We start from the raw sequence: 11,044 nt of genomic DNA, 5'->3' as shown, positions 1-11,044 counted from the left end.
CCAACAGGAGCTTCACGAGGAGCCCCTGGACAGGAGGGGAGCTCCGCTGCGGACTCCCCATGCTGGCGCTTGCAGTGGACAGGAGAGGGAGTCCTAGGCGGCCCAGCCCTTCCCCTCCAGCACGGCGGCGGAGGGCTGAGCGGAGCGCTGGCCGCACAGACCCCTCTCCATCCCCCACCCGCCACCGCCCGGGCCCCACCTGGGTTCCGGTGGCCGCCCCGCCCCCCGGAAGCCCCTCCCGGCGGCGGCGGGCGGGGCGACGGCGGCATGGCCAGGGGCTGGGGCGCGCACTGACCGGCGCGGCGGGGAGCGGCGCGGAGGATGGCGGCGGTGCGGGCGCTGCTGCTGCTGGGTGAGTGCGGGCCGGGCCCGGCGCCGCGGGTCCCGCTGAACCCCCCCCCCCCGCCATGCGGATCCTGCTGGCCGCCAGCCGGCGGCTTCGCGCCTCCCGGTACCGCGGCAGGGCGGCGCCGGAGGGGCGGTGCCGATGGGGATCCTTGGATCAAGCCCTCGGGTGGTCTGGGCCCCTTGGGTTCCCGGTGCCTGGCGGTGATGGGGCCTGGCATCCCGAGATGGTCTGGGCCAGCGGGGCCCCCGAGGGTGGCCGCGCCCCCGCCCAGCGAAGCCCGGTTGCGGGGAGGGGGTTGCCGGGGTGCCTCGGCAGGGTTCTCCCTCCTTGCCCGCTCCTTGCGGGGAGCGTCGTGCTTTAGTGCGCTCGGATGCAAATGCACCGGGCGTCTGCTGTCCGGAGGCGCCGAACGGGCGCTCCCGAGGCAGCGGGCATGACGGGGAGGCGGTTCCCCAAGCCCCCCTCTGGCTGGACTCGGCCCCGACTCGCAGCCTGGCCGGGCCCCTGGTGAGGGGCTGAGACCAGGAAGGCTGTTCGTGCGCAGCAGTGGGTGGTTTTCCCGTGAAATTTGAGCAGATCAGAACTTGAAGGGGAGGGGGGAAAAAAAAAAAGAAAAAAACAAACCTACAAACCAACCAAACCTGGGCAGGCAGTGGGCTTTCACCCGGAGAAATTTGCCTCCCCACCGCCGAGGGGGTTGTGTCCCATGCTGAGCACATCCGGAGGAGCCACCCACCCCCATCCCCCCATCCATACCCTCCATTCTGCACAGGGAGGTGTGAGTCTCCATGCCTCTTCCCGGCTCTGCCGTCCTCGGTGCCCGCTGCCTTTCACTGTTCAGCTTCTGCTGTAAGACTCCAAGGTGCCTTCTCTCGCTCTGCTCTTTGGTATTACTCCTGCTGGCCTCCTAGCGCCATTTTCCGTGCCTGGGGAGCCTGGGGTGCCTGGGGTTTTGGTTGTGGTGTGAGCTCGTTACCCAGCCTGGTTTGCAAGGGTCCTGCACAAATACAGGCTGGATGAGGAGTGGCTTGAGGGCAGTCTGGAGGAGAAGGACGTGGGGGTGTCAGTTGATGAAAAACTCAACATGAGCTGGCAGTGTGCCCTGGCAGCCCAGGTGGCCAGCTGTGTCCTGGGCTGCATCAAAAGAAGCAGGACCAGCAGGACGAGGGAGGTGATTCTGCCCTTCTGCTCCACTCTCATGAGACCCCACCTGGAATACTGCATCTAGTTCTGAGGCCCCCAACACAAGAAAGACACTGAACTGTTGGAGCAGGTCCAGAGGAGGACCATGAAGATGATCAGAGGGCTGGAGCCCCTCCCCTACAGGGACAGGCTGATAGAGTTGGGGTTGTTCAGCCTGGAGAAGAGCAGGCTCCAGAGTGACCTTACAGTGGCCTTCCAGTACCTGAAAGGGGCCTACAATAAAGCTGGAGAGGGAGTTTTGACAAAAATCAGTGATAGGACAAGGGATTTGGAGCTGGAAGAGGGGGGATTTAGACTGGATGGTAGGAAGAAATTCTTTCCAGTGAGGGTGGTGAGACACTGGAACAGGTTTCCCAGGGAGGTTGTGGATGCCCCCTCCTTTGGAGGTGTTCAAGGCCAGGTTGGACAGGGCCTTGAGCAACGTGGTCTAGTGGAAGGTGTCCCTGCACATGGTTGAGGGTGGGGTTGCAACTAGATGGTCTTTAAAGTCCCTTCCAAACTAAATTACTCTGTGATCTGCCCCACATGACACTGCCTTGTTTCACTTCATTTGGGAACCCCACAAACAGGTTTCTTCATGTCACCAGTACCCAGTTGCAGTGCTTCTGTGTCACTGTGCACAGTTTGCTGTGTAGTTTCTGCTTCAAAATCAAGAGTAATCTTAGTCTAGCACCTGAGGAGGATATTGCCTCGGAGGGAGAGGTATTTATAGCTCTGCTGCTGCTCTTCGCATAACTGGGAGCTGTGGCAGAGTCCTGCTGCCAGACTGCAAGTAATGTCCAGTGTAGAGCTGATAAGCATGGAATGAACACAAATCTTATGAAGAAGCCCTGAGGGAACTGGGGTCGTTTAGTCTTGATAAGAGGAGGCTGAGGGCAGACCTCATTGCCCCCTACAACTCCCCAAAAGGAGGTTGTAGTGAGGTAGGGGTCAGCCTCTTCTCATGCAACAAGTGACAGGACAAGAGAAAACAGCCTCAAGTTGTGCCAAGGGAGGTTCAGGTTGCATATTAGGAACAATTTCTTCCCTGAAAGGGTTCTCAGGCTTTGGAACAGACTGCCCAGGGAGGTGATGGAGTCACCTTCCCTGGAGGTATTTAAAAGACTGTGGATGTGGTGCTCAGGGCTGTGGCTTAGCAGTAGTGGTGGGATTGTGAGCTCTAGGTGAGCTGTTGGACTTGATCTCAAAGGTCTCTACCAGCCTCAACAGTTGAATTTAATGCAGCACTTACTTTGCTAACTATAGCACCCTGATTAGTGATTGCCTTGGCAGACTTCCATGGAGGCTGTGTTTGGAGGGGATGTGGCATGTTTTGCTTGCACTCTGGTTTGGGGCAGTGGGGCTGTGGACCTCCTGCAGAACTCGTCTCCCTGTCAGTCTGCTACCAGCAGCAGCTGGGGTGTGCAGGCCTGCCCATGAGGGCTACCTTTCCTGCTGCCACACTCCTCTCTGGTGGCTGGAATTTCTGTGCCGCTTCAAGCACGTACTCCTTGCCTCGTTTCTCTTGCTCAGCAGGATCAGCACCACTGCCCCTTGGCTTACAGACACTGTCAAGTCTCAGAAGCCAGCAGTGTTCCCAAAATGTATGGTTTCATGTCTAGGTTTTATGGCCAGCAGTAAGTTCTGTGGGGTTGCAGGGCAGTGTCTCTCTAAATGCTCTTTGGAGAAAGGGCTAGGGAAAGACCTGTGAAGGGTGCGATGTCTAAGGCTCACCTGAGTCCTTTCTGTGATCCTCCATTGCCAGGTACGTGCTTGAGGAGTGTTTGGTTCTTGGGCTGAAGGTCCCTGTTCCTCTCTTTCTGTTGTTCAGCAATGCTGTGATCTTTGTGGCCGTGACACTGCAACGTGCCAGATGTGTGCTGGCTTCTGCTCGAATATGTGGTTGAAATGCTAGCAGAGGAAATATTTGCTGAGTCAACTTTTCTTTAAAGCTGAAAAAAAAAAAAAAACAACCAAACCCCAGAAGGTCTGTTTTGTTCTGGAAGTGCCTCAGTGCTCTGTGTCGAGCTGTATGTTTCTTCACGCTGATGCTTTCCTTGTTCCTCAAGAAGAAAAGCTCTGAAAACATGAGCGATCAGATGGAATCTGAGAATTTCTCTTGGGTTTAAAGAGTCCACAATAAATTTCCAGTAGTACCACTTGAGTGACTTTTGCTCTTTGAAGCTGCTCTTTGGGAAGCTGCTATCTTTTTTCTTTCCAGCAGCTCCGAGTCCTCTGCAACGAGACCAAGCGCGATGGTAGCTAATCAGAGCGAGCATCGCTCCAGCATCTGACAAGTTGTGCTGCTCAGCACATTTCTGGGCTGTTTTGGGCAAAGCAGTGACAAGCCAATATCATTCTTTTCTTAAAAAGCATGTGATCCCCCTTGGTACTTGGCTGTGCTCAGGCAGGGCTCCAGTCAGGCTGTAAGCCCAACGTGGCAGGAGCTTCAAAGGCACAGCAGTTCCACAGTCATGTCCGTAGGCTCTTCTTTGTCTGTGCAGTGGGTCCTGGACAGCTGGGAACTGGCACAAACCAGAGAGCTGTCGTGTTCTGCAGCCCTTAAAGATGTCCTCTGATCTCTTAATTGATCTGGAATGAGACCTTCTTCCAAAGGCAGATGTTTAAACTGCAGCAAGAACCCATATTTAGTTGCACGCTGCACGATTTACAGTGAGGGTGGTGAGGCACTGGAACAGGTTGCACAGGGAAGTTGTGGATGTGCCCTCCCTGGAGGTGTTCAAGGCCAGATTGGACAAGGCCTTGAGCAGTCTGGTCTGGTGGAAGGTGTCCCCTGCCCATGGCAGGGGGGGTGGAATTAGATGATCTTTAAGGTCCATCCTTCTAACCCAAACCATTCTAGGATGAATGCTTTTGCTGATGGGACTTTTCTCCCAATCCTTGGAAGCCCCTGTGCTCAAGAAGAAGTGGGTGGATGGCACTGCATGTCTGTGTGTTACTTAGATGGACAGGGCTCTCACATTGTTTGGCCAAAGGCTGGCTCATGTTGCATCCAAGCAGACAGCCACAGATGTCCTAGGATGGCAGGCTATGCTTTCTCCAAAGGCCGAGGTGATGAGCAATGGGAGAAAGAAGGCACGAGAGCAATAGGATAGCCTGGCTTTGGGGCAGCAGGAAAGATAAGGCACTTAAAAAAGATCTGAAGGTTGTGAGGCCTGGTTACTGGTATTTACTAGGGGAACTTTACACTAATATTTTTCTTTCCTTCCTTGCAATTTATCTGCTATTTGAGCTGTGAAGATCAAAGCTGTCTTCTAGCAAGTACACGTGGACTTAAGTAAATAGCTGGACCTACACCTCTCTCCAGTGAATAAACACTCTTTCCTCTCTGAAGGTTTTCAAGCCTACCTCTCAAGCCTGGAATGCAAAATATTTCACATTAGCAGTGGGTGTCTCCACTGCTTTCAATGTTTGGGTACTTGGAACAAATGCTTATTTGGCAGCAGGCAGGCTCGGGTACAAACGTGCTCTTTGTGAGGGCATGCTGCTGCTGCTGCTGCCATGTTAGCAGGGAAAATTCCCCCTGAGACCAGGAGACATGCAATTGTTTGTCCAGACCCCAAGGAAATGGGTCTCTTACTCCTCTAACGTGAGTGGTGGTCTCGTGGATGGGGACAAGCAGCTCTTTGGAGGTCTGGAGGGTGAGGGTGAGGGTGACAAGGCAGATGCACAGGAATGTTGTTCTTTGTGAGGATTTAAGTTGTGTGGGCTGACGACATTGGGGTTGGGTTGCAAAAGCTGCAAACTAGCACAGTGCATTTGGCTGTGAAGTGAAGGAGGCAGCTGTACCAGTTCATGTCCCTCGGCCCCCAGAGTGAATGCCTTTGGTGTGGTCATACCTCCTGAAGAAGGCTGGTCATGCCTAAGGTGGGAGAAAGGCAAGTGTAGTGTCTTTTACCTGTTTTGGAGGAGAGGAGGAATCAGAGAATTGTTTCAGTTGGGAAAGACCTCTAAGATGATCGAGTCCAACTGTCAGCCTAACACCACCATGGACATTAAACCACGTCCCAAAGTGCCTGGCCACACATTTCTTGAACACCTCCAGGGACAGTCACTCCACCACCTCCTTGGGCAGCCTGTTCCAATGCCTGACCACTCTTGCAGGAAAGAAATTTTCCCTCATATCCAACCTGGCACAATTTCAGGCCGTTTCTTCTCATTCCTTCTCCTGATACTGGGGAAAAGAGACCAACCCCCACCTCACTCCAACCTCCTTTCAGGGAGTTGTAGAGAGCAATGAGATCTCCCCTCAACCTCCTCCTCTTCAGAATAAACAACCCCAGTTCCCTCAGCTGCTCCTCACCAGCCCTCGTCTCCAGACCCTTCACCAGCTTTGTTGACCTTCTCTGGACAAGCTCCAGCACCTCAATATCCTTCTTGGAGTGAGGGGCCCAAAATTGACCCCCGTTATTCAAGGTATAGCCTCGTGTGGCTTTTCATGTGTCAGCCTGCTTCCCTGGGCTTTGTCATGGTTCAGAGGCTCTGCACGTGGTTCATTTCTTGTTCTTGGTGTCCCTATGAGCTTTAAGCAGTCCAGATGCGTTGTGCATCTCTTGCCTTTTAGGGAGGTTGTTCAGAGTAAGGTGGAGGACCCTGGGGTCTTTCAGAAGCAGTTTGCTCACTTCCTAATGCTGAAGCTATTGAAGCACAGCATAAGAAAGCACACCCATAGCTTTTTGATTTTGGAGGGTGTGATCTGGGCACCCCCTCCTGCTCTCGTTATGTTGAGGAGCTGTCAGGTTTTTCATTTGTCTCTCCCTTTCCTCTCCTGTTGCTGGGGCTACTGCATTCCTGCATCGCTCTTGGGTGCTATGTGAGGGACCAGTGTTCCCTCACCTCTGAAGTCACAAATCCACCTTGCATTGTAATGGGAACTGTTGCTACTGCTCTTTGGTTTAGACCAGACAGCTGGTGTCCCTAAACAAAAAGACCACAGGCCAATCTGAAGGATCATCCTCTGGAACAGGCTGCCCAGGGGGGTTGTGGACTCTCCCTCTCTGGAGATATTCAAGCCCTGCCTGGATGTGTTCCTGTATGACCTGCTCTAGGTGATCCTGCTCTGGCAGGGGGGTTGGACTGGATGATCTCTCAAGGTCCCTTCCAGCCCCTACCATTCTGTGATTCTGTGATCATAAGGAAGACTATCTCTGTTTCATGCTTCTCTGCCTTCTGAAACTTCCACTGTGCAGGCAGTGAGAAGAAAGAGAGGCTTGCAAAGCCTGTCTCTGTATGAATGTAGGTTGGTTTGGGAGCTAGACCAGAGTGCAACAGAAGCTTTGCAGGATGCTGATGGTTGTCTGCAGTCTGAAGGAGTGCAGCACAGGAAGAACAGCTCTCTTAGGTGGTTTCTGGGTATTCTTCAAGGGAGGTGGGTACAGGCTGGTTGTAGTGAAGCTTCTGCAGGCTCTTGAGGTTGGAGGCATATTCGGTGTGTTAAACAGCTGCAGCTGTCCAGGCTGTGCCTGTGGGTCTGGGTGCTGCTTGAATTGAGGTGGAGTCAAGTCCAGTCCAGTGGTTTGTCCACAGTTTCCTCTTGCCTCTGCTGTTTTGGCACATTGCAGCAGAGTGAAGATGCACCCATGCCACCCTGTCAAAGCAGGGACTCCATTTTGGGTCATTCCTTTGTTCTGAGGGAATACTTGGCAGCAAGTGCTGGTCTCTTGTGTTTACCTGTGTCTCCTTTTAATCTCTACAGCCCCTACTGAGTAGCTGTGGAAGATCTTCAAGCCAAACACAAGTGGTCTTTGTTTCAAAGCATCAATTTGTGTTGGCAGCCAAATCTGCAGCGCATGTGCTTTTCATTGACTGCTGCTCCAGCTCTGTTCCTTGCTCTTGCCAGCTTTTTGGGAGAAAAAAAAAAATTGAAAAATCTAATACAAAAATGTTTTTCCTGAGTTTAAAAGGCTGAGCCATACAGTACTTCTAGTCTTAATTTAAGCCTTGCCTTTTTTTGGGGGGGGGCAGGGGAAAGCAGTCTTTCTGTGCATGTAACCAGGCTGCTTTCCCCTCCTTAGCATGTCTTAGTTATCTCTCCATCTGATCAGCAAAGAGAGAGGTAGCAGGGACTTCATGGTGGTTTGCAAGCTTCTGAAAGCCTGGTCTGTGTACCTGGAATGAGGAGGTTTGGTGTGCTGGCCCAGGCTCAGGTAGCCAAGAAGGCAGAGAGCATCCTGGCCTGTATCAGGAATGGTGTAGCCTGTAGGAGTAGGGAAGTGATCACCCCCCTGGGCATGGCACTGGTGAGGCTGCACCTTGAATACTGGGTTCTGTTTTGGGCCCCTCACTCCAAGAAAGACATTGAGGTGTTGGAGTGTGTCCAGAGAAGGCTAAGAAAGCTGGTGTAGGGTCTGGAGAACAGGTCTGGTGAGGAGCAGCTGAGGGAACTGGGATTGTTTAGTCTGGAGAAGAGGAGGCTGCGGGGAGACCTCATTGCTCTCTACAACTCCCTGAAAGGAGGTTGGAATGAGGTGGGGGTTGGTTGGTCTCGTCTCTGTAATGCCAGCTGATAGATCAAGAGGAAAGGGCTTGGCATTGTGCTGGGGGAAGTTTAGGCTGGGTATGAGGAAAATTTTCTTTGCTGCAAGAGTGGTCAGGCATTGGAACAGGCTGCCCAGGGAGGTGGTGGAGTCTCTCTCCCTGGAGGTGTTGAAGAAATGTGTGGCCGTGGCACTTTGGGACATGGTTTCATGGCCATGGTGGTGTTGGGTTCATGGTTGGACTTGATGGTCTTAGAGGTCTTTTCCAACCAAAAGAATTATTCTATGATTGCCAAGCCTGCTTATCTGAGAGCATTTTTGGGAAGGTTGATGGGTTGGTGCTTTTGTTGATCCTTTTTGCAGACTGTTATTGCCTGGAGCTGCTCCTTTGATTTGGTCAGCTTTCAAAAAAATCCATCCTCTGTTCCCTGGCTTTGACCCTCTGAAAAGTTGCTCTGCAAAGACTTCTCCTGAAAATGCATTTTAATCCTTAATAATGTCAGGTGTCATTCAGACAAGGCCCAAGCCACTACTTAAAACATTCTTGTGGGTAGTGAACAGATGGATGCTGAGGTGTCCAGGTGCCTCAGAGAGCAGAAATGAAAACTAGCTGGATCCAACCACAGGACAATTCAGACTGGGACATGGCAAGGTGGAACATTGCAGTGATGAGTACTCGTGAACAAGCTGTCCCCTTGCACAGCAGGTACACACAGATTGTATGTCTGGAGAGGAGGCATGACTGGTTTGAACCCCTGAGTCCTCCTCTGGGTGGAGCTCACAGGTGGAATAGCAGTGGCCTGGCTTCTTCTCACATTAAGCTCTGATTTGAAGGCAGCAGGCAAGAAGTTTGGCATTTATGGAAGGGGGTGTGCACAGGGCTCCTGAGTCTGTGTGAATTGAATTAGTCACTGCCAGATGGTCTGGACCTCTCTGAAGTGGGGATGTCTTGGATGGGTGTTCATAGGAGCTGGGGTTGTTCAGCCTGGAGAAGAGAAGGCTCCAGGGAGATCTGCTAACGACCTTCCAGTACCTGAAGAGAGCCTACAGGAAGGATGGAGAGAGGCCTGCAGTGACAGGACAAGGGGCAATGGCTTCCAACTAGAGAAGAGTAGATTTAGGTTGGATGTTAGGTACAAGTTCTTTACCATGAGAGTAGGGGAACACTGGAAGAGGTTGCCCATGGAGGTGGTTGGGGCTTCATTCCCCGAGATATTCAAGGTGAGGCTGGACAGGGCTCTGGGCAGCCTGATCTAGCTGAGGATGTCCCTGCTGACTGCAGAGGGGTTGGACTGGATGACCTTTGGAGGTCCCTTCCAACCCAAACCATTCTATGATTGCATAATTCTACGTTGTGCAGGGTGATGAATGAGGAAAACTGATCCCAGCAGACTCCTGTCTGGAAAATAGAATGACATATTTGATTTGTACAGAGCTGTGGAATGGTTCAGGCTGGAAAAGGCCTTTGAGATCATCCAGTCCAATTTGTAACCCAGCACTGCCAGGTCACCACTAAGCCATGTCCCTCAGCACCACATCTGTGCAGCTTTTCAGTCCTTCCAGGGATGCTGACACCACCACTGCCCAGGGCAGCCTGTTCCAGGCCTTGACAACACATTTGGGGAAGAAGTGTTCTTCATGTCCAGCCTAAACCTTCCCTTGCACAACTGGAGGCATTTTGCTCTCATCTTATCACTTGTTACTTGGGAGAAGAGACCTATCCCTTCACTCCAACCTCCTTTCAGGGAACTGGAGAGAGCAATGAGGTCTCCCCTCAGCCTCCTTTTCTCCAGACTAAACAGCCCCAGTTCCCTCAGATGCTCCTTATAGGACTTATTCTCTAGACCCTTCACCAGCTCTCTTGCCCTTCTCTGGACCCATTCCAAGCACCTTGTTGTCCTTCTTGTAGCAAAGGGCCCAAAACTGAACCCAATACTGATGAGGTGAATATCTGGGGTGTGTGAACTTTCTTGCTCTGGAAAGCAAGATGTTGCGTGGTGGGAGAAAGCAGTGACACACACAGGGCTGCTACCTGTGCTTGAGGCTGGTGTGGGAAGGGGCTTGGATTTAAGTGAGTGAGTATTAGGAGTCAGCTTGTATTTCAGTCCCTGATTCATGTACATTCAGTTCCTAAATGATTTCTGTCCTGAAGGACAGGAGCTTCCTTGAGTGCTTTGCACTGGGATCTCAGGGCTAGCAACAGATACTTGCTTTCAGGGTAGCTCTAAGGCTTTAGAACGTTTCATCTCCTCCAATGCTATTGTAACATGAGGTTTGTCCCAGAATCAGGACTCTTTACACCTGGGTGTAGCTCAGGCCACCCTGGAAAGCAGCCAGGACAGCACCCTACTGCTGTTGATACAGGTACACCGGTGAGCTGACTCCATCCTCTGTCACCCAAAGCCAGGGGGCTCTGTCCCCAGAGCCATGGCATGGGGAATCCAAGCCCCATCCTGGCTGCAGAAGGGAGGCTTGTGTGCCTCTGGGCAGCTCTGTGCAGGGCTGTCCTTGCTGTTGAGTGTGATGCTGGCACAAGACTGGCATGGTGTTGCTTAAGACCAACTATAAACATTCTCCTCGTTACAGCTGCTCGTTGGCCTCTTTGGGAGCACAAAGGAAGCCTTTGATTCCAAAACATACAGTAACTCTCCAAATGGTTAAAGCAGGACAAGCTGCAGCTTGCAAGTGGCTTTATTGCTCTCCACACAGCATGCTTTGGTGTGTGTTGGCTTTGTTGGGGAGGACCATCACTTGTGCAGCCACAGAGCTGCTCCGTGGTTCTGGGCTGCATCAAGAAAAGCGTATCCAGCAGGTCAAGGGAGGATCTTCTGCCCCTCTGCTCTGCCCTGGTGAGACCACACCTGGAATACTGTGTCCAGTTTTTGGCTCCCCAATTCAAGAGAGACAGGAATCCTCTGGAGAGAGTCCAACAGAGAGCTCTGAGGATGATTAAGGGACTGGAACATCTCTGCTCTGAAGAAAGACTGAGAGACCTGGGGCTGTTTAGTCTGGAGAA

General features: G+C 52.5%; 1 protein-coding gene across 1 annotated transcript in view; it reads left to right on the top strand.

Annotated features, from left to right (window-relative positions):
* The first annotated feature begins 407 nt into the window (after positions 1-407).
* Positions 408-11,044, top strand: part of PTK7 (protein tyrosine kinase 7 (inactive)) — a 53,812-nt gene continuing 43,175 nt past the window's right edge. The window contains exons 1-3 of the mRNA XM_054397321.1: positions 408-629; positions 698-856; positions 3,756-3,789. Coding sequence (XP_054253296.1) covers positions 408-629; positions 698-856; positions 3,756-3,789 — 415 coding nt within the window. The remainder of the gene's footprint in view (positions 630-697; positions 857-3,755; positions 3,790-11,044) is intronic.

Source organism: Indicator indicator, chromosome 2 (assembly GCF_027791375.1).
Source record: "Indicator indicator isolate 239-I01 chromosome 2, UM_Iind_1.1, whole genome shotgun sequence".
Lineage (NCBI taxonomy): Eukaryota > Metazoa > Chordata > Aves > Piciformes > Indicatoridae > Indicator > Indicator indicator.
This window is presented reverse-complemented; position numbering and strand designations above follow the sequence as displayed.